Genomic DNA, 24,787 nt, shown 5'->3' with positions numbered 1-24,787 from the left:
ACAAACTAATGAATGAAGAATTTATTGGTAGCAATATACAACTTAAGATCACTGCTTGTTTCAAAAGATTCTGAAGTGTCTCTCATGAATATTTATTGGTAGCTTTAAAGTCACCAATTTTTATGATTCTACAATGCTTATTCATCTCTTTGACATGGAAACATGTTTTTCATCAATAGGAATCCGATTGGTGGGATTGAAATTTCAGAAAAATATTGTTATGCAGTACTTATTTCTAAGCATATTTCCAGTGAAATTACTTTAATTTTAATGTACTCTGCATCTTAATACAAATAACTTACATCGAATGCTCTAGAGCTTAGCTATGGTAGTAGTTTTATAAGGATTACCTATTCGGATTAGTGCGAGGTCTCAGGGGTGCACCAGGCTTCAATTTTGCATTGGGATATTGAGATAAATAAGTCATCATTGACATTTCATCAATGTTTGGATTAACCATTTCTTCTGGCTTGATAAGCTGAAAAATAAATAGTCAAATGGTGATTCTGATGAGTTTACCCTTCAACAGATTTGGTTGTAAAATATATTAAGTTAAATTATTAAAGCTCAGTTTTGTTCCTACAGATGCCAAAATTCGCAAGTGAGAATTTTAATACAACCACATTATAGTGTTGACCCAGTATTTTGGCTATGCAATTTCTCACATGGGTTCTACCACACCAGGTACACACATACAGTTTGAACCATCGTGGAATTAAGGATATCTTTCGGTACCTTTAGTCCATAAAACCTAGTTTACTGCATTAATTTAATAAGGTGTTGAATTACCTGTCGCACATTGAGCCAGTCATCAGCCAGCCCCATAGCTTCTGCAGCATTCTGTACAGAATCATTTGGATTCCAGTCTTGCCAGTCTGGGCATAAACCTGGGACAGATTTTAGACTTCCATTTAAATTACTATCAAAAAAATAAGAAAGCAACTAAAAACACACACACACACACACACACACACACACACACACACACACACACACACACACACACACACACAGAGAGAGAGAGAGAGAGAGAGAGAGAGAGAGAGAGAGAATCCATAAGGGATAAATGATGCCGATACATTATGTCCTAGTGAACATCATATGAGAGACATTGAAATGTTTCGGTCGAGTGGCCACTGTCTAGCAACACATTACTCTAGAACTATCTTGGGGATAGGTGGTGTAGTAATCTACGTAAAAAAATATGTATCTTACATAGAATCAGATTTAAAGGGTCACTGTATAGAACAATGTATCAAAATATGTGGAGTAGAAATTACTATGAATGACTTGCCAGTTTTAGTGTTAATACTTGAAATAGTTCCACAGGTGTTCCTGAAGCAACTATACTTACTTTTATGTCAACTCTGTTCAAACCCCAAGAAATTAATAATTGCAGGCGATTTTAATGTAAAAATTCTAAATAAGAGCAATAGTAAAGTAGATTTATAACATGTCTATGTCCAATTGTAAATGGCCTTTCTGACCAGAATGGTCAATCTCTTACATTCACTGACCTCAGTCTAGGCAAAGTATCTAGCATTATTGGAAATATTTTATGATAATAAATGTTGAGGTCCTAAAAATTTCAACTACAGCCTGGAGTCCAGTTATCAGTGAGACAGATGTATATAAAAAGTGTAATACATTTTTAAATGAATTCATATCTCTTTGAAGCTACCTTTCCCCCCAAAAGCAATTAGAAACAGCCATGTAACTACCGATAAAGAGACATGGCTCATTGCAGGAATAAAAAAAAACATACAGAACAAAGAGGATGCTATATATTTCTCTCAGAACTTTGTCATCCATAGAAACAGAAGCACTAAAACTTTACTGTAGCTCTCTGAACAAGGTAATGAATGAAGCATAGTATGGCACGAAAACAAACTGAGAAGTCAGAAAACAAAATAAAAACAATCTGAAATGTAATCAAGAGGGAAACTGGCAGAACAACGGGGAACATGATACAGACAGAAATTGATTGTATCCCACACAATGCCCTACTCAGCAAGCTCAAATGATATGGTATTGGGGGAGTTGTTCTACACACTCAAATGTGACCTACCTAAGAGACAACAGTATCTGTGCAAGAAGCAGACTCAAATGAAATGAAGTTAAAGCATGATGTGCCACATGGACTCTTAATAGGGCTCCTGTTGTTCTTCATTTTCATTAATGACAGGCTCCAATGGACAAACATTGCAGTTGGCATATGATGGCTTTGTTTTCAAAAGGGGAGAATGTATTTCAAGCTGTTCAACAAGCAGATGTCCTTCAGTGAGACCAAGGCCTGGTTCATCATTAACAAGACTAACATTTATGAAGACAAACCACAGGGGATGATATGCAGTCTACGTGATGCTGGAGCACTGGGTGACACAGCAGCTGTTAAGCTTCATTGATACCTAGTTAACCTCGCAACAGCACACTTAACACATACATTCCAAATGCTCATCGGTTCTATACCACTTGAGGAAACTAAAAAGTGTTGTATCACAATGGTACCTCCAAACACTATACTATTCAATGATGCACAGCTCCATCAGCTATGGGCTGATACTGTGGGGCTGTTCTGCAGGCTACAAGAATGTGCTTTTACTGCAGAAGAAAGCAACGAGAATTCTACATCAAGCAAAAAAACTGACTATTGCAAACCAATTTTTTCCATATTAGGAGTTTTGGCTGTTTTGTCAATATATTTTCAGTTGCCTTGTTCACATAAAGACAAATTATGAGATCTACAGAAAGAGAAAAGAAGTTCAACAACACAGCACTCACTATAAAGCCAATACAGATGGGCCAAGATGTCTTAGGCAATAGACTCAGAACAGCTTCGCAATGGCTGTCCCAAAGTTATTTAATGCTCTGACTAAAGATACTCAGCCATTACCAATAAAAAAATTTAAAACTAAAATTTTGTGTATATGAAATGAGCAACCTTTTGAACAATGTGGAAGAATACTACTCTGGTGATAGAACAGTGTCCACACGAGTTGCAACTCAGGGCCAATGAAAACAGTAGCAGCTCTGCTATTTTACTACACTGTGTTGTAATATTGATTTTTCTCATTACTGTAATGCATATTGTAATCTAGTTCTTAAATTTATGTTGTGTAGTACACACTTTAGCATCATAGTTTAAATTGCAATATTTTATTAATTTTATTGTAGTTATATTATCGTAAACTTCACACTGTCCAGCCATGGCTGATGAATGACTTAGAACTGGTAATAAAGTAATAAGGAGGAGGAGGAGCAGATTAGTATTTGATGTCCTGTCAACAACAAGATAATTCGACATGGAGCACAAGATCAGATTAGGGAAAGATGGAGAAGGAAAGTGGCCATTTCCTTTCGAAGGAACCATCCCAGCACTTAAGTAATTTAGAGAAATCATAGAAAGCCTGAATCAGGATGGCCGGATGCATGTTTGAACCTGCGTCTTCCCTAATTAGAGTCCAGTTTGTTAATAGAGGTAACAGAGGTAATGGCTCTTCTACAGAGAGCTATCAGCAACAGAACCCCACAGATAACCTTACCTCTTGTTATAACTATTTAAGTCTAGTCGTGTGCAACATATTCAATACACCTCTCAAAGATGCAATTTTTCCTGGCTCTAGTGATACCTCTTTACAAGGAAGGTGATAAAAATAGTGTTGCAAACTATCACCCAGTCTCCCTTTTAATGATTTTTCAAAAATTCTTGAAAAACTCTTGCACAGATTTACTGTCAACGATTTCAATCATCACAATATCTTCAACAATAGTCAATTGGGCTTCTTGGCTGGATTTTGTACTGAACAAGCAGCATCCTCTTTTAACAATCAAGTTTTGGAAACTATTAACAAAAAAAAAAAAAAAAAAAAAATGTCGCCAGTAGCTAACTTTTATGAACTCTCTCTAAAGTTTTCAGCCATATAGTTACGTTTGAAAAATGCAGGATATTTTGGTTTAGATGGTTCTGGTGGTTATTGACTTCAATCATACCTAAAAGATGAAAGCAAACTGTAATACTGAATGGCTCATCTTGGGGACCTGCCTCATCTGAGTGCGGGTGGGTGGGGGAATGACGACCTTAAATTTGTGTCACAAGTCTCTGTTTCAGGTCTACTTCTATTTCTTATTTTCATTAACAACCTCACTATTTGCTCCAATACAAGGAGTAATTTTACTCTCTTTCCAGGTGATACTACAACCCTCATTGTTAATGAATGTTGCCTGACAATTCGTCAAACTACAAACAAAGTTTTTTGCTGAAATTTTAAATTAACGAAGTATACATATCAACCAATACAAAAAGCGGAGGATATAAAATTCTTAGGTACATATATAGACATCAGATATAATTGGTCTACCCATGTTGTTCATCTTTTAAATAGACTTAGCTCAGCAATATTTGCATTATGATTTATGATTTTTTGATTCTGTGGCTGAACTAGATATGATTAAGGCTTTCTAGTTTGGCTACTTTCATTCATTAATGCCATATGCTATTATATTCTAGAGGAACCAACATCTCGCAAAACAATTTTCCATTGTACAAAACAAAGCTATTAGAATAATGAGTCGTGTCCATCATAGACACACTTCCAGATACTTGTTTCTAACAACTGGTATCTCCACCACCTCCTCCTCATAGTGTATTTTTTCCTTGATGACCTTTGTAATAACTTTTCTCTGTACAGAGACAACTGCGAATATCATGACTACAACACAAGAACCAAAAACAGTCGGCACGCTGAATTGGAAAGCTTAAATTTGGTTCAGAAAGGAGTTTATTACTCCAGCATTAAGCTGTTCAGTTCACTCCCACAACATATCAACTGTCTTCATAAACAACTGCCACAATTCAAACATATTCTAAAAGAGCACCTAACAGAAATCTTTTTATACAGTCAATGAATTTATGAAAGTAAATGAATATCATCACTAAACTTACAATTGTTTTTGCAAATACTTTTAATTAATTTTATTTTCAGCACTATTATAGGCACATAAAAATTTTGTTTTTGTATCCATGGATTTATAATGGGCATTCAAAAAAATGAGCCGGAGGCATAATTACAGAAACAACTACCTATATGTTAGAAGTATTGACCCTGGCAGTTGAGGCACTTGTCCCACTGTGACAAGGCGTGAATGGCTGTCTCATAAAATTCCCAGGGCTGCAATGTTAACCATTTTCGCACGTACAGCTGGACGTCGCCATCCACACGAGTGCAGGAAAGGTTATGCTGAAGACCTTCTTTGACCAAGATGCCCCCCTTCTGATTCTCTTCCTGCAGCACGGGACAACAGTGAATGCTCAGCATTACTTGCAAACCTTGACCACCCTTCGCCAAGCCATCAAATCAAAACGATCAGGCAATCTCACCCTTGGGGTCATTTTGCTCCACAACAATTCAAGCCTCATACGGTCAACACAGTCATGGCACTCCTGCAGAAATTCAAATGGGAGGTTCTCTCCCACCCTCCACACAGTCTGGACCTCTCTCCCTGTGATTACGTCATTTTTGGTCCCCTTAAAATGGATCTGAGGGACAAACGATTTACTTCGGACGATGATGTCCAGCTGTACGTGTGGAACTGGTGAATATCGCAATCCCCAGGAATTTTATGAGACAGCCATTCACTTCCTTTTGTCACAGTGGGACAAGTGTCTCAACAGCCAGGGTCAGTACTTCTAACAGACAGGTACTGGTTTCTGTAATTATGCCTCCGGCTCATTTCATTTTGAACACCCCTTATATTTATTGATTGTAATGTTTAGCTGAACCTTGCTTCCCATGTACATTACCAATCCTTCTTCAGTGTAACACAATCTTCTGTTGATTTGGTACATATTCTTTATTTGATATCTTACTTATATCATAATTTTATAGTATTTATGTTAGTTACAGGTAAACTATGTACAACTTGACATATTCTACCTCCTTGCAATTCACTCGCTACCTGTAGCTATGGTATATGAAATAAATAAATAAGAGAGAAAGAGAGAGAACTTGTAGCTAAAAATTACCTGGGGCAACTGCATCAACCAAAGCACCAACTGCTCGGCCATCATTCCAGTCAGAAGTGAAATTTGTAATTGGCAAATCTGGAACTTTGCTCTGAATCCAGTGCAGTAACCTAGAAAATTCATGTTGAGTGAAACTGTTTCTGACAGCAGAGAACATTGGTACAAACTTTATATCATACATGACTATATATGACCTGAATGAAATGAAGCCAGTCCGAACACCTACTCATAAGATATGAGGCATTATTCCACCATTTCTGTGTGCATCTGAGACAAAATTATTTTTTCTTCCATTATTTCAACTCATTACTGTACAGCCAGTTGGTGGCCAAATTAAAACCACTTGCTCCAAATTTACTGTGGGATATTTTTGCATCATGCGGTTTTAATTTTGCCACTGACCGATCTTGAAAGCTGTAGTTTCTAGCCACAACATCTGAAGAAATAATTTTGTCCTGGATGATTGAATATTCTATCCACTGGGAAAACTTCAGTAACTGTATGAGGCACTAGTTTCCTGTACTGAACTTCATGAATTCAAAACCTTTTCTCATATTCTTCAAAAAACAATAGAAGCACTTAATTCCCTCAGTTATCACAAAGATAAATTGAAATATTTTAACACATTAGGTGTCAAATTCATGAGGCACTTAGATGCTGCTGGATGTTTACCTTTGCTTTGGAGTTGCACCCTTTCCATCATGCTGTGAATCATCTTCACCCTCCCACATAGGCAGGGAGATTGAGTAGTGGAGGATCAATGTCCATATCAATCCGAGAATGAGTTTTAATTTACAGTCTACTATATCTGTTGAATCTGAAACAAATATAAAACAAAACATTATGTAAATTTGTAAATTAATAAGTAGTTCATTTACTGTGCTATACAGTTGTATCTACAGATATATATTTTTGTGAGCAAAGTGTTAGTGATGACAATGAATGCAGGTAACACCTTTATAGCTAATACTGAAATGGAGTACTTTTATTCTTTACTGCTTAAGGATCCATCAGCTTTTATGCAGGGGGATTCAGATTACCCACAACTGATACTGTCAATGTGCCTGTGGACACTGACAGACAGCCACACATACATAAAATCAAAATAGATTCTTTAAGGTGAAGCAGGCAAATGTCTTTCTCTTTATAGTGGAGTGAGTTGCATGTGGTATCACAACCTTTAGTTCCCAGCCTAACTGAAATCAGCATTGCACTCCAAAGTTCTCAATATAGTCACTGACTGATTAAGGACATGCAGCTGCAAACAGGCTAGAAAAATGTTCATTTGCATGTCTACAGAGCATTATGGATCACCAGAAAAGAAATTTCAGAGAAATAACAATCTGTCCTCTTCCAATGAATATTTGTTAATAATAAAATGAGATCTGTTAAAATCATTGTCTTTCTTATCTTTTTATGATAGCTGAGATTTATCTGTCTTACAGAAATATAACATAATTCATGATTGATCTAAGAAGAAATAATTGTCACTATGTGTGTTTTCTGGTTATTAGTTGGGAGTAAAGTGCAATCAGTTTGAAAGACGTCTGTTGATTTGTTAGAGACATTCAGTAACAGAAACACAAATATGTATTTCTGAACTCTGATGTGGAGATATGTGATTATACCAAAGAACTCATAATTCAGTTTTATTGTTTCTGATATATGTCAGACATATGACACTTTCTAAACAATTTGCTGATCACCAATGTTTATGTTCTGCTGAAGTTTGCTGTTTGTTGGTTGTCTGGAATGTTGCCTGACTAGGGGAATAAAAATATTTGTACTAAAACAATCTTTTTGCTTCCATTCAAGATGAATGATAGGTTTCACCTCTTTGACAATGAAAGAGACATCACAGTAATACATCAGCAATCCTCAATTCCACATCCATTTGCCTTATATAAACATATTCCTAGTAAATGTCTTCCTCATTCCTACTAGTCTTACTCAGTTTAAATGAACTGCACTTTCCTCTTGTTGTTCAGCGAGTTGATAAAGCCAAGACAACATCATGAGTAAAGTATCATGAGTACTGTACCTACCTCAGACAATTTGCTTATAATAACAACCCCTGGTGGAACAGGTAATGGGAAATTCGAACCAATGTCCGCACTTTAGCGATTAGCTTGAAGCAATAGTTTCTAATGGGAATAGTAAGACAAAGTGCGAATTTTTCTCCCCATATCGTCTGTGGTCCTTTTGAAGAAACATGTCATTTTTGACCCTGCTTCTAGATTTCAGTACCGACAAAGCAACCACGAAAGGATGTCTTATGTAGTGTTTTAGTAGTTGACAGTATAGTCTGACAAAGCGGATGTTCGTGGATTTCAAACCAACAGATCCAGGTTCGCTGCGCAAAAGCTTTGGTGGCCCGGTGACAGTGAACCGCAATCGACATCTCCCGAGCTGTATCGAACTTTGCACAGTTGAGCAATGAACTGCGCTGGACTTCGGATACTCAGAAAAATGTCGAAATCTTTAACATAAAATAATATTAATACACCATTCGTGTTTAGAGTGAAATAAAACCTATGCAAGTAGCCTATAAGTGGTTAAACAATTTAAGCAAGCTGCTGTTGCAAAATTATAGGCTTGTTCAAAGTTTCGCGCATACACGGGTCAACGGCATTTCGCAACTTCAGTTTCTCAGTATAAACTACTGAATGAAAATGATCTAAACAGAATGTCTAGTTATCATAACTGCCTGTGAAGGAGATGTGAAATACTGATGAAGAAATGGCTGAGAAGTGGAAAATCTCATCAAAGAACTAGAGATATCTGCGCCGTCCGACTACGTCATCTGTATGCTATGTATATGTCCAGATAACTGCCAAGAAGCTAGAATAGAAGGGTTCTTGGTCAAATCATCAAGTACCTGTAAACTTACCCACTCCTGTGCTACAGTAACAAACATGTAAGAATTTTTCAATAGTTACAATTTAGTTATTGGCCCGTCTCCAACAGTTAATTAAAACAGACAGAGAAAGGGGTGCGGTTTAAGCTTTGAATCACGAAGACGAAGTAGACAAATTTGTCACAAAGTAGGATCTCAATGACTTGTAAGCTCAGTAAGTTCTGAACACAGAGTTTCGTGTAACTTCCGGGTGATTCGTATTCCTACAATTACTTTAGTGTATAATACGCTGGCAACCCTGAAATGACTCTGCAAAACACCTGTGAGGAAAACTGAAGACTTTACGTAGGCAGTAGCTTTAGTAGCTACAGATATTTCAGTTGTTCTCTAGTATCACGCTCTCAACAAACGTTTACTTTTATTTTTATAAACACTGCGCACATGTGTGGACACACAATGTAAGCGCGGCTAGTGTCAACAGTGGGTAGACAGACGGGTCACTTGATGTCATCGTAAACCTCTTGTCTGTGTTACCCAGCTAGCCCGCTAAGACTTCGCAAACACAGACTACTGAAATAGTCGTTGAAGTTTCCTACAGAAAGCCATTAACCGAGAGACCGGTCAGAACTAAGCAAAACGTGCCTCTTAAATCTGGTTACAACCAACTTTAGGAAGGGCAGTAATATAGAACACTTTAAAGGGTAACATAAAACGTATTGGGCTTTGGTTACGGGAACGCCCTACAATGCCGAGCAAAGTAGTGAGTGTTGCTGAGCTTATAGTAACCTGCATTCAGTGCTGAACGGAGCGGAAGTTTCACAACTGCCTGCGATTACCGCATCTACACGGTGTGTAATCGGCCTTGGAAGCTTTTGGCCTCCATACAAACGCGGACGGCGCACCAGTACACCCTCTTACAATAACTGTCCCATTTCCAAGAAGAAAACAATCTGATTTTGTTAGCTAATTTTTTATTTAGGAAAGATTGGTAGTAGTTCCTTCGTAACCCTGTGCAACACTTAAAAAAATAAAGAGTCCTCTCGTTTGACGTCGCGAAATTGAGCGGAGACTCCGGCAGATAATGACTTTTAGATATTAGGCATACGGAACATAGTAAGCAAATGTTTGCAAGTGGACTGTAGTCACTGCTACTACAACTGGAGAAAAGCCAAGTCCATGAATTTCCGTGCAGGCTCTAATTTCTGCAGGGACAGAAGTAATACCGCTAAGATCCATTAAGTTAGATTAATATTAGATTAGACTGCCCGAGGAGTGTTCGAGACAAAGAGGGGAACACGAAAAGTGCCATAATCAATTTCCCAGAAACTTCACTCAGTAAAAGAGGGGTCGAAATAAGCTAACACGTGTCTCGGCTTATCCGTAGATGACGGTTTCTGAGAAAACGGCGGTCAAAGTTTCTGAGGTACTATATGTGGCCTGACAGCGATTGAAGAGTTCAATAGACGTGGCATCGCTCTCGCTAGCGAGGCGGCTTCACACTTTTACGCCCCCGTGATCGAACCTGTTTATTATTTCAATTTTTGTTTTTAATTTATCTACCCATGTTCATTTGAAACCTTTTTCAGTGAAATTGTTGTCGAGTATCTCGGTTAATAATCAACTGCAACTCCCATTTATGCGTTGTTTGCGCGAAATTATTGTCGACGCGTGAAAGCTTCAGTATTGTTAACAACGGTTATTTCCCGAGTGACACTTATTGTCAAACCTAGTTGTGATTTTACAACTTGATATGAAATATTCGTGTAGTAACCTTCTACAGGCATGAATAGATAAATGAAAAAAAAGAATGAAGTAAAAACAATAATCGAGTTTCGAATACGGGGCACAAAAAGCGAAAGGCTGCGACGGTAGCCTCTGTGCCACCATATCAGCTGATAATCCGGCCTGCTAAAAGGCAGCCAAGTTACGTCGAAATCTTTGACCCTGTTTTTCTCCGAAACGGTCTAGTATCTACCGACAAGCCGAACACGTGTTCGCTTGCTTATTTTGACTCCTCTTCCACTGAGCCGAGTTTGTTGGACTTGCCATATTGTTCTCTTAAGCTGTACTGGAGCTGTCTAGTCTGATGGGCTAACTAGCGCAAGAGAAGAAACCTTATAGGACCTAGTTTTATTTATTTTTTGTAGTCAAACTTTTAATTGTCTTCATGTAATAATCATGCAATACAGTGTGTCTGATAATAGCGAAAACCGATTCAGGGGAAAATATACTGTCAGAGAGGCAAGAATGTTCCAGAAAAGCAAATTGCGAAGTAATTGTAAATATGTTGTTACCAGCAACCACTGACTTCATTACGAAATTTATGTATATTTGAGTGGTGTCTGCTCTGTCGGACATATACAACAGAAGAGACACCACTCGTGATGACTCAGTTGGTGCACATATTTGTGTGGAATAGAGAATGGGGAGAGAGAGGCGGTATAGGACCGGTGGGAATTCGTGACTTCCGGGTCCAGATGGTCTAAGCGGTTAAGGCAACTTAAAAAAAATGGCTCTAAGCACTATGGCACTTAACAGCGGAGGTGATCAGTCCCCTAGACTTAGAACTACTTAAATCTAACTAACCTAAGGACATCACACACATCCATGCCCGAGACAGGATTCGAACCTGTGACCATACAGCAGCGTGGTTCCGGACTGAAGCGCCTAGAACCGCTCGGTCACATCGGCCGGCTAGGTTAAGGCAACTGCTCGTGAGAAGTGGGAAATCTGGGTTCGAGTCCTGGACCGGCACAAATTTTCAACTTTCGCCACTGCATTATCACAATGCCCTGTGCGGCTTTAAGTCGCAAATTCCCACCCATTCTTTCCCTTCCTTTCTTCGGTCTCTATTTCCTACTAATCATTATGAAATATTGTACTGTTCCGTTCGACTGTATTTAAAATGTATACTTTCCAAATGAGCCCCGTTGGGCTCAAGTTTAACCTTTGGGCTGCTTTAGCAAGTAATACAATATTGCTCGAGTTTGTCACGTATTACAATTTACTGATCACTCGCACCTGTTAAAGGACGTGCTATCCTGGAATTTTGGTGCAATGCTGCTCTCGTTTCTGCAGTGAACTAAGGATTCTTTCCAATACCCTCACATTATCTCGGAAATCTTGAGAATACTTCACAGCTCGCTGCTCCAATTCTTCAAATGTGCTGTACACTTTACATTTGTTATTAGCCCGGAAAAACGTCCGGAGGATTGATGTGAGGTGATCTTGTAGGCCGAGGTAAAAGCCTTGCTCTATCTGTCCATTTTTGGACCATACTGTACCGGAGTCGCATAGTGGTTATCGCATCTACCGAGCGAGCAAGAGCGCAGGTTCGATTCCCGGCCTTGGTACAAAGTTTCATTCGTCGCTTCAGTCTGCGTATATACATCAACATAGATGTTCGAGACTTGAGGTGGTCTCTGGAACCAAATAGTTTAATTTGATTACATGGGCGTGCCCGAACGTCAGCCCGTGGTCACACGCTCTGCTCTGTTTAGTAAGGTACCGTGCATTATTTTCTTTTTCTTGTTTCAGTTGACGCGGGTGTACAGGAAATCTGTTATAATATCTTGTTCAACGTTATGAACTTTTTTTTGCAACTTTACACGCCATCGAAAGATGTGCTGTAGTAAACAGAGTGGAGCGTGTGGGAACGGCGGGCACACTGCGTCAGTAGAGAACCTCTACCGTGTCTGCCTGCGGTCTCGCCTTAGTCAACGCGTTAAATGGGGACTTCATCGAAGAACTTACATTTAAAACATATTTGTGCAAACTATGACAATATTTCGCAATGAAGTCACTGGCGGCTCGTAATTCACAATTACCTCGCAAGTGGCTTCCTTGCGGAATCGCGTTTACTGGAACGTCCTAACTTCTAATATTGTATACTTACTGCGAGTGGTCAGATGCAGTCTGAAAAGCTTGTAAGGGTGTTGCAGGGTAGGCCGTGTCAACAATTGTTAAGAAAAAATTCGATACGTTGTGCCGTTTCCGAGTTAATTAGCATTACAGCTAGCCAATCGGACCGTTGCGTAATCAAACAGCCCGCCAAATACAATTAGTATCAGTTGCTCTCATAGTGTAGAAGATAGCGCACGATATTGCTCAGCCTTTAGCTCGAGTTCGATCCTTACTACTGACCCGTGTCCAATTTGTGTCTCTCTCTTGTTCCGTTTATGGAAACCGAACCAACACATTTGACACGGTCTCTGCCGGAACCCTTGAATTTGTGCGCGTAACGGCCTGATTGGCTAACTTAAATGCTAATTAACTCAAACGGCGCAACGTATCGAATTTTTTCCTTAATTGTATCTCGGCACAATCTAACCTGCAACAGCCTTACAAGCTTACAATCATTTCAACGGGTTTGTGACAACCTTGTGTATGTAACTGGACACAATATGGAGAGTTCTACCACCAGTTTCTCTGTAAAAGGAGAGATCATTTGCGCATTGGCCACGTGCAGCTGTCTAGAAGCTGTTGGCATTTGGTCGTGTGAGATCACTGAAGTTCAGATGCTATTGCGGAGCTGTTTACATGCTGTCTTATAAGTTTTGAGCCTGAAAGCAGCGATTGGAAGTCTCTCTTAGTGCCTTTTGAGGCGCAGTGACGAATATGCGCAATCAAATACCTGTTGTCCACCTTGTGTCTGAAGGAGCCTATGTCATAACGGAGACATCGCATAACTCTAACGTTAAGCAGCAATGGCCAAACTCCAATGCATTCTCCATAGACTGCAGCTGGTCTACAATTTATTTCCCTTGGATTATATTTTCCGCCTGAAACTAAACAACGCGGCCTTCACCATCTCAAAAAAAAAAAAATGGTTCAAATGGCTCTGAGCACTATGGGACTTAACATCTAAACCGCTAGACCACCGCGGCCGGCTTCACCACCTCAGCTTGTAACAGTCACCACATGAATGCCTGCGCGAATGGGCAGCGGATAGAGTCCTACACACACATCAATGAATAAAGACGACATGACCGATTGTCAGGGAAGAATTTTTATATTGTAATTGACACCTAACAATTGAGACGGATCAACTTTTATCTCTTCTTATACATTGTATTACACACAAACGTGAACATTTCTTACATTCATGGAGCTAGCGAGGATAGAGATTTACTCGTGTCTAAGGTGGCACAGAGCGAGTGCTGTTATCCTTTACTTTTATATTCATTAGTCAGTTTTTTGTTAATTTCAGTAACACTTCTACTAGGTGAATTTTATGGTATAAGAGTAATGATTACGTTCCTCATCTGAAACCCAAGCCCCTGGATAGGATTAAACGATTGCTATGCGTGCATTAAAGTGACTAGCTACTGTCACTTTTGTCGTCTTCGGTTAATTTAAGTCACTGATTTCTACCATTTTGGCCGACATCGTTACGGGCTTGGGCGTCTCTCCATTACTTGACGATGATCCTTTTTGTTTAGACACTGGTTATTGTAACATAACGAAGAAAAGATGTGACAGTTTCCCTGTTTGTGGTCCACACTGAACCTGTCTGGAGGAAAAAGGGTGGAGAGGGAGGATTAGACAGCATTGGATCAAGCGAACGAAGCCCGCAGGCTTGTTGAAGAATGTGAGTAACCTCTCGGCAGGCCGACTTTAAACTGCTGTAAAACTGGCCACTGTTCATTGAATTGGCTTTGTTCGAAGTCATGTGTGTTCAGGGTTGAGTTGATCAGACAGCCCATGAGCAAAATTGCCACTTATCTAGCCATTCTAAAAACCTGCGGTCATCCCCAGGAGTTGGTATTTTTCTTTACTACAATAGGAACACTGTTCTGCACTGCTGAATAATCCAGTGATCCAGCTGCAAACCATATGAAATTTCAAAATTTTCCATATTGTGATGTCAGATTAGTGTATCAGCGTTATAGACAGCAAAGCTAAGCCATGAGGAATTCCTGAATTGTATAAATTTTCCACCAAATCTATTACAGGGACGACTAAGAGGAATCCACAAGGGGAGGGGGGGGGGGGGGTGTCTGTTTCATGAAACTGAAGTTGTCAGGGCACCAGCATTGCTTAGGCAACTGCTTAATTTGCTGATGGAATGACACCACCATCAGACAATTCGGTGTACTGTCTTTACAAGATACCACGGAGAGGCGCAGTTTAGAAATCTCTTCCACCACATTTGAGGTTGGATATTACCTGTTCTGTACTTCTGAGGCGGATTCTTTAGTGTCTGTTGCTTGATGGGGAATGGCTTACCGTAATTAGAGGTGGTTCGGATTTGTGGGCAACTCGTTCACCTAATCCAACCCAGCGCCATTTCTCTATGTGTGGTTCTATATATGAGAAGCCTCTCGAGAATGAACAGGGTTTGCTGGCAAGGATTCGCGTTACCTGTGACATTGTTAGAACGACACCGAGGTTGTTTCAACCGGTACTACATAATGTTGCGTGACGATATAGTGCATCTATAGAAACTGGGAACGCCATGTTAAATAACTGTCGCGGAAGATGGGTGAGCGCCACGGCCTCGATAAACTCAAAGAATGAGATTCCTTCTGCCAATCTGTTACTTTAAGTAAGTACCTTATTCTCAACACTAGTAGCCTGTGTCTTCATTCTCAAGTGGATAATAGATGTGAAAACATGATCTCTGTAAGTAGCATATAACATAAATCACATGCCACACACAGTTACACGTAGAAGGCCATGAAACAAGCACATTATCCTAATAAACGAAGAGAGGTATTACGACTGAGTACACGAGCACCTTATTGCCCGCGGATTCAAACTGCAGATGAGCACTTTAGAACAAATACATTACAATATGGCCACCGTTCATGTGAGGGCAGGTCTCATCATGTCTGCTAATCGATACCGAAACCCCTAGAGTGTTCTGAATACACTGACAAGCATCCACAATGCATTCCAGTTCATCGAGACTTTAAACAGGGCTGAAATACGCTAAAACTTTTAAATATACCCACAAAAAAATTCCAATGTGATGAAGTCTGGGACCAGGGAGGTCTTTGTATTGGCGAGCCACGACCGATATGCTTGGCTGAACACTAGTTATAGCTTCACAGTTAGCCGCAATGATAAAGTCAAACGAGAGCACTTTGTAATTTAGACCTGACTCGCGGTGTTTCGAAGAAAAAAAAAAGTGTTGGACATTAATAGTGTAACATTGGCATGACTGTACTTTCATATACGCCTCATCGGAGGGACCATTGGTTTCCTGACCTATGTTTGTCGAGATTATTGGCTTGTTCCGTTGTCCTCTCCTCGGCCGCCTTAGACTTTAGCTTTTTTGCAGTTGCACCACACGTGAACAAGTGTCAGACTGAGCAGATAAGTAAGATTGCTACAAAACTGTACTTCGATTTTTATCGTTAGCAGCAGACCAATGACCCATTTGAAATTTTCTCATGGGATCTTTATCTCGAACTGATACATCTGCCATTTTGATGTATAACTACCACAAAGCCTTTGTAATTTTACTGTTCTGCAACTAGCTTCCACAGTACTTCGTCATCTGAAAGACCTGGACATAAAACGTAATGAGAGCATATTTTATGAAGAAAGATTTAATACGATTATCCTATTTGATCTACTTATTTTTCCTAAAATTTTATAGTTGTGGCGGTTATACTTTAATAAGTCTTTTTTATAAAAAAGCTGTGAAGCACAGCTTCAAGAAGATTTTTTAATACATCTGCCTTTTTCCATTATCCTCCTAAGTTAATATGATCATTATCACCATTATCATCAACAAAATTCCCCATAAGTAACGAATACTAGCAGTAGTAACACACTTCTTACTTTCGCTTCTCACTGCCTCATTAAGAATCACGTACTGCGTTCTTTTTGCTACGACCGTTTCAATCCAATCGCAGACTTTCTGGCCCGAGTACCTGGGCTCTAATGGCTAGCTCGATAAACCTTAAGATGGAAATTCTACGACACGTAACGAGGAACGGTCATTGTAATGAAATTTCACTTTTATTTTTCTCATTTCGTCACAGTGGCGTATTTATGCAAGTGTACTCTGTCTTTGCTATCTAGCAACTGCAGCAACCCAGTTCCACCAGGATTAGTTAGCGCAACCACCCCATGCTACTTACTTCTTTCTCCTGTCTGTACGTTCCACTGCAAATTGCGTCTTGCGGTTTCTGCAACAGGTTGTGCATTCTCGTGGTTTCAGTGTGTTGCCTCGTTTCCATTATTGTCCGTGTCCGCTATAACTCCGAATTACACTGAGGCTAATCGCATAAAATCTACGCAAAATCGGTTGCACTGCTCTTTGTAATAGAGCCGGTAGCTGCAATTACTGCCCGCATACTGTGCAGTTCTGTTAGTCGAGAGAAAAATTAAATTAATCACAGTACACAGCTGTTTCATTAAAGTGCATGAAAGTCGTGTCTCTTTAGAGTTTCGCTGTAACATGTAGCCTCGTTTGTACTTTCTCTTTTCTCGATCCATTAAATTATTTAAAAAAATTGAGAACAAAAAAAGAGTATGTACATTAATAAAGTTACTACTTTGAGTTGCTAACAATCTCACTAACAGACGTTCTGGAAAACCAGATAAGTGAGTGGAAGAGTTTGCACGCATTTTCTGGGCCCCTTGGTCGAACAGGTGTTAAATTCAATAAGAAAAGTTTTGACAACTAAGAATTATTAAACTGGTAATTTTAAATTGGTTTAAATGAAAGCAGAGCTGACATGGTAGATAAGCAAAATTCTACAAATTGATGTCTGGCTTAAGTAATCTTTAGTATGGTTTAGCACACAGAAGATCAATGGATTTTGGTGAGCTACAAATAATTGACGTAGGTTAATCGTAATGGATGGGCCTTCGTACATGTGTTGTAATGTGTAATACAATCTGAATATTATCGTAATTTTACTAAAGACAAAGAAACAATTACAGATTTCTGTGATCCATACAGTTCGTTGATCCGTATTTTTCAGGGACCTTCTGAACATATGGTGCAAACTTTAAACAGAATAACTGCGGCTAAGGCTGAAATACTGCAATAAACAAAAAGCAGCTCTGTAAATTTATGAACTATTTATGTTTCAGACTCGTATGCGTCTGGAATTTACTAACTTGACAGGTTTACAAAGGAACGAACTCCTTAAAACTGCAACCCAATAGCATGAATAGATAAATAAATGAAGATATTGAGTTGTAATAACTGTGCTAATAATATACTGTTATCTCATTGTGCATACTCACTTTACATGCGTTAATGTAATGATAACAGTTTAAGCAATGACTTATCAGAAAGTTAATTAAGTTCTTCGACAATAGGACGACGTATTCTGCGGGTGTTCTGCACAACTGCTTTCTGTAGTTGGCAACATAACTAAGGATGCAGTTTTAGACCGTGTAAACCGTCCACAGTCCGCTATCTGCAAAGTGACTGTTACAGAACCATATGAAAAAATACGTAAATTAGGTACAAACTACGGCGTGCACACACTTTACTCAACATGTAAACGTCACTACAGATACTCAGATTTAGGTTATGACATGTTCGATATGCCTGCCGTCACTGGCGATGCTGCGGCGCAGCCGAATAGCGAAATTCTGCATGACCCGCTGCAGTGTTTATGACCTCCTGAATGGCTGTTTTCAGCTCAGCAATGGTTTTGGGGTTATTGCTGCACAGGTTGTCTTTAATATAGCACCACAAAAAGGAGTCGCATGTGTTCAGAACAAGAGAATATGGCAGCCAATCCAGAACGATGCCGATGACCTTTAGGTACCCCAGAGCCAGAATGTGGTCCCCAATGTGCTCCTCCAGGACATCACACGCACTCCTGATTCTGTGGGGTCTAGTTCCGTTTTTGCATGAACCGCATCTTGTGGAAATCAGGGTCACTTTGGATAATGGAGATGAAATCATCTTCCAAAACGTTCACGTAATGTTCTGTAGTCACCATGCCTTCAAGAAATATCGCACCGATTGTTCCGTGACTGGACACTGCACACCACAGAGTCACCCGTTGAGGTTGAAGAGACTTCTCGATAGCGAAATGCGGATTCTCAGTTCCCCAAATGCACCAGTTTTGCTTATTGACGAAACCATCGAAAAGAAAGAGGGCTTCGTCGCTAAACCAAATCACTAATTCCCTTCATGCCCCGCGGCCAACCGTGCAGATTGAACGTCCTAACGCAAACCGTTCAGAAGTTATGATGATTTTATTTCACGTACTCCCAGGTAGATTCCGTGTTTCTTGACTTCCGCAAGGCGTTGGATACAGTTCCCCACAGTCGTTTAATGAACAAAGTAAGAGCATATGGATTATCAGACCAATTGTGTGATTGGATTGAAGAGTTACTAGATAACAGAACGCAGCATGTCATTCTCAATGGAGAAAAGTCTTCCGAAGCAGAAGTGATTTCAGGTGTGCCGCAGGGGAGTTTGTAGGAGGGTTGCTATTCAAAATACATATAAATGACCTTGTGGATAACGTCAGAAGTTCACTGAGGCTTTTTGCGGATGATGCTGTAGTACATCGAGAGGTTGTAACAATGGAAAATTGTACTGAAATGCAGGAGGATCTGCAACGAATTGACGCATGGTACAGGGAATGACAATTGAATCTCAATGTAGACAAGTGTAATGTGCTGCGAATACATAGAAAGAAAGATCAGTTATCATTTAGCTATAGTATAGCCGGTCAGCAACCGGAAGCAGTTAATTCCACAAATTATCTGGGAGTACGCATTAGGAGTGATTCGAAATGGAATGACCATATAAAATTAATCGTCGGTAAAGCAGATGCCAGACAGATTCTTTGGGAGAATCCTAAGGAAATGCAGTCTGAAAACAAAGGAAGTAGGTTACAGTACACTTGTTGGCCCACTGCTTGAATACTGCTCACCGATGTACCAGATAGGGTTGATAGGGGGGGGGGGGGGGGGGGGGGGAGGGAGAGGGAGAGAGAGAGAGAGAGAGAGAGAGAGAGAGAGAGAGAGAGAGAGATCCAACGGAGAGCAGCACGCTTCGTTACAGGATCATTTAGTAATCGCGAAAGCGTTACGGAGATGATAGATAAACTGCAGTGGAAGACTTTGCAGGAGAGACGCTCAGTAGTTCGGTCCGGGCTTTTGTTGAAGTTTCGAGAAGATACCTTCACCGAAGAGTCAAACAGTATATTGCTCCCTCCTATGTATATCTCTCGAAGAATGGTTCAAATGGCTCTGAGCACTATGGGACTCAACTTCTAAGGTCATCAGTCCCCGAGAACTTAGAACTAGTTAATCCTAATCAACCTAAGGAAATCACACACATCCATGCCCGAGGCACGATTCGAACCTGCGACCCTAGCGGTCTCTCGGTTCCAGACTGCAGCGCCTAGAACCGCACGGCCACTTCGGCCGGCTCTCTCGAAGAGACCATGAGGATAAAATCAGAGAGCCCATACAGAGGCATACCAACAATCTTTCTTTCCAGGAACAATACGAGACTGGAATAGCAGGGAGAACCGATAGAGGTACTCAAGCTACCCTCCACCACACACCGTCAGGTGGCTTGCGGAGTATGGCTGTAGATGTAGAACTGTCGTCCCTTAATAACGCCGTAGTCCAGTATTACCACAGAGACAACGTAGACAGGCTTACATTTCTACATAGCATTTAACTTATGCTATCTTTTCATTGCAGATGGTTTTCAGAGTGTGAGTGTTGGTTATAGTTATGTGTATGAATAAGGCGAATTACTTTTATTAATCATTGTTAGGTCAATAGCATCCAGTTGTTTCGTCAGTTATTATGCTACGGTTATGGTAAATTTTGAATTTTCATTTTTTACGACATTGAGAATCATATTTGTAGTATGGTGAAAAGTGTCATCAATTTATTTCGCTATCCCAACTTCTGGTGAATTATTTTGGCGATATTCTCATCTCTCTACAAATATCCTATGGATGCTATGATTTAAATCCATACGTTATATGTGTGGTTAACCACCACCACATCTAACGAATGTTAACAGAACAGTGTCTGATTACTTAGAGGCACGGACAGAAGTTGAATTAGACGGCGAATTGCGAAAAGCGAGCCGCCTCTAGGGAGCGCGCGTGGCGCCTGGCTGCGGCAGAGTGCTGTGTAATTACATTGTGCAGCCGGAAGCCAGCGAGCGGAAAGCTGGCCGCAGCTCCTGGAAGTGGTGGCCGGCGTATCTCGCACACTCCTCCGGTATTTCGCCTTCCCTACTGCGGGAAAGCTCCGCAGTCCTTTTCTGTTTCGCGTAGGGAATAGCTACAAAGGCATTCTCGGCGCATCATGTCGCATGGATGTCTAATCGAAAACCTATGGCGTCTCAGGCAATCTTGCAGTTAAGGAATAAAGGGGAAAATAAGAAACTTTAAAATTAAACTTCCTGGCAGATTAAAACTGTGTGCCGGACCGAGACTCAAACTCAGGACCTTTGCCTTTCGCGGGCAAGTGCTCTTATCAATTGAGCTACCTAAGCACGACTCCCGTCCCGTCCTCACAGCTTTACTTCTGCCAGTACCTCGTCTCCTACCTTACAAACTTAACAGAAGCTCTCCTGCGAACCTTGCAGAACTAGCACTCCTGAAAGAAAGGATATTGCGGAGACATGTTTCATATCAGCGCACACTCCCCTGCAGAGTGAAAATTTGATTCTGGAAACATCCCCCAGGCTGTGGCTAAGCCGTGTCTCCGCAATATCCTTTCTTTCAGGAGTGCTAGTTCTGCAAGGTTCGCAGGAGAGATTCTGTAAAGTTTGGAAGGTAGGAGACGAGGTACTGGCAGAAGTAAAGCTGTGACGGGGCCGTGTGTCGTGCTTGGGTAGCTCAATTGGTAGAGCTCTTGCCCACGAAAGGCAAGGGTCCCGAGTTAGAGTCTCGGTCCGGCACACAGTTTTAATCTGCCAGGAAGTTTCGTATCAGTTATTTATTAGCACGTAGTAAAAATGTAACTGAAACAGCACTCAAAAGTTTTCTGTTTGTGTCTAAAACGCACCTAGAGTCAAGCATCACATTTTCTACAAGTCAGCCAATTCGAAACCTATTATGCTTTCGTCTATACTCTACAAACGCTTGTAAGGAAATGAAGACTGACAGTGAGTTTCCCTAATTGGCGCACCAATGACAGCTCTCTTTAAATATTGATAAACACAAGAAAATGCCAGTCAATGGATGATGATGATGATGATGTCTGGATTGTGGGGCGCTCAACTGTGCGGTTACCAGCGCCCGTACAAATTCCCAACCGTTTCTCAGTGGACATCTTCCTCGTGTATGAATGACGATGAAATGATGAGGACAACACAAACACCCAGTCATCTCGAGGCAGGTGAAAATCCCTGACCCCACCGGGAATCGAACCCGGGACCCCGTGGTCCGGAAGCGAGAACGCAACCGCGAGACCACGAGCAGCGGCCATCAGTCAACGGAGGGAAGAGGCTCATACCCGATAACTAGATTGGTGGTAAGCTGCTGGGGCAGTGGAATTAGGTTTTTTTTAACACTTTTCAGAAGCTCCAGAATACAAATTAAAAGCAGTACAAATTATTGCAATAGAGCTGTTCTACACTGTTACCACAAATTACATATTAGGCAACACAGCAAATTAGTTAACCATTTGAGTAACAGCGGGTTCTAACTAAAATCACCACCACCATTGCCTTTCGCATGAAACCACCGACGCTGTTGTAAGAGAGACATATAGAGCTACACTGAGGTACTTCTATGAATGTAGTTCATCGTAGTAGTCACCCAACAGCTTACAAAGTACCAGTCGGCGCGGAGTTTCTGACGAGTTATGAAAGTAGTACTACAAACTCTAGTTTATGTTACAATGATTATTATCGAAAAGAAACCATTGGGACCGTAGGTAGTTTTGATGTAAAATTTATTAATTTTTAGGCCCATTTTTACTTGTTATTTAGGACTATAATCTGTTTCAGGCGTTATTAGCCCATGGAAGTTTCGGGATGTGGGGCTTTGTCTAAGAAAACGCGAATTTACTTTCACATACACAGCCGATAGCTGCAATTTCTTATTGAAATTGCGCGATATTGTTCCGGAGACTAAAACCATTTTGTAAATAAAATATCGTATCTGTCAGTTGAGATTTTCCAACATTTATGTTACTCTTTCGCAAACAAACAAGGTTGCGACCATTCACGCTGTCATTATTTGCATACGCCCCCAGGTAAAAGTAAAACGTAATACTGACTTCGCACGTTACAGCAATATCCCAGCATAGGCGGCGCAAGAGCGTTATTTGCGAACTCATCTGAAAAATGGCTCTGAGCACTATGGGACTTAACATCTATGGTCATCAGTCCCCTAGAACTTAGAACTACTTAAACCTAACTAATCTAAGGACATCACACAACACCCAGTCATCACGGGGCAGAGAATATCCCTAACCCCGCCGGGAATCGAACTAGTCTGAAGACGCGCTGTAGTTTCCCAGTACAAGAACGCCGCTTGTCTTACCTGCAACTGAGGCTGTGTATGCGTTACAGTCCTTATCCCAAGGCACTGTTACTCCCGAAGTGTATCATGCATGGCTGGCTCCATTTCCCATTCATTAATCTTTACGAAAGATTACTTATTTACGTTTGGAAAGCGTACAGCTTTACGAAAGAATTCAATGTTGAGAAATGTAATAATACTCCGCGTGGGTAGGGGTTGCTCGGTAAAACCTGTACTATTTCATCTGTCAAAGACAAATGTGGCACAGCTCTTCATAAATGTGAATGCCATTAGTAATAAATGTATTTAGAATTACTTCATCTCCATAACGAAGTAGTCGTGGTCATGTTCCTCCCGTTTTGTTGTGTAGGAACTCCTTGGATGCAGATCGACAGGTCATTGTTCTACGGAAGGACAGCAATTTAGTTTGTACACGTCTTCTGGTCGAGACAGATGAATAAACGGATTTTTTTTTACGTAAGTTGCATCCATAAAGTACACAAGATTATGCCTGCGAAAGAATTTTTTTGATTGTGAAAGTATTTTAGAAGTTACAGCGTTATGGAAGCGTGCGCTGACCGAAATACAGGCAGCTATAGGCGCTCATTCTGGAAACATCCAGGCTGTGGCTAAACCATGTCTCCGCAATATCCTAGTGCTAGTTCTGCAAGGTTCGCAGGAGAGATTCTGTAAAGTTTTGAAGGTCGGAGACGAGGTACTGGCGGAAGTAAAGCGGTGAGGACGGGGCGTCAGTCGTGCTTGGGTATCTCAGTTGGTAGCCGGCACGGCAGCTCAGCGTGTTCGGTCAGAGGGTTAGTTGCCCTCTGTAATAAAAAACTGAGTTAATCGATCAACAACAAACATAAGCGGATGTCTTGTGACGTCCGCCACGAGAAGACGAAGCGGAAAAAAGTAAGTCGGTAGAGCACTTGCCTGCGTAAGGCAAAGGTCCCGAGTTCGAGTCTCGGTCCGACACACACAGTTTTAATCTGCCAGGAAGTTTCATGTCGCAGAATTATTTTACAGGAAAGGCATGGCCGCCACGTAGCAAGGAACGTCTCTATTTGTTAAAAGAACCTAGATTGAAGGAAAAAAAATACGGGACAACAGATTCGGAACCAGAGCATATTTGAGGAAGGATGCCACTGTGGTCCTGGGATGGCAGGTTAACCGTAAGTTTAGAACCAACTTTTTTTTGTTACTCCAGTGTTTAAACTCGTTTCTCTCGAAACAACACTTTTCGGTGCGCGAAGTGCTCTAGGGCCTCGACAGATTAAACGATTCATTTGATTTTTAAAAAATTAAATATAATTAAATTTAGGCCTTAGCGAGATTGTTTATTAGAAATTTAATTTTTATTTAGATGTTAGAACTCAGAAAACATGCCAAGAAATTTACATGGTTTTTCCGACAGTTGTCTTTTTCGGTGTATTTTTCAAAACCTCACCGTGATGACCCCCAAATTCATTCCAA

At 40.6% G+C, this 24,787-nt stretch overlaps 1 protein-coding gene across 4 annotated transcripts in view; it reads right to left on the bottom strand.

Annotated features, from left to right (window-relative positions):
• The window catches only part of LOC126298936 (filamin-A), a 496,221-nt gene that overhangs the window by 279,883 nt on the left and 191,551 nt on the right, over nucleotides 1–24,787 (bottom strand). For all 4 annotated transcript variants that reach the window (XM_049990534.1, XM_049990536.1, XM_049990533.1 and 1 more), the window contains exons 2-5: nucleotides 6,695–6,839; nucleotides 6,023–6,132; nucleotides 790–887; nucleotides 351–478 (exon numbers count right to left, since the gene is read on the bottom strand). In XM_049990534.1, coding sequence (XP_049846491.1) covers nucleotides 351–478; nucleotides 790–887; nucleotides 6,023–6,132; nucleotides 6,695–6,839 — 481 coding nt within the window. The remainder of the gene's footprint in view (nucleotides 1–350; nucleotides 479–789; nucleotides 888–6,022; nucleotides 6,133–6,694; nucleotides 6,840–24,787) is intronic.

This window comes from Schistocerca gregaria, chromosome X (assembly GCF_023897955.1).
Source record: "Schistocerca gregaria isolate iqSchGreg1 chromosome X, iqSchGreg1.2, whole genome shotgun sequence".
NCBI classification, from domain to species: Eukaryota; Metazoa; Arthropoda; class Insecta; order Orthoptera; family Acrididae; genus Schistocerca; species Schistocerca gregaria.
Note: the sequence above shows the minus strand (reverse complement) of the source record. Positions and strands in the feature narration are given on the sequence as shown.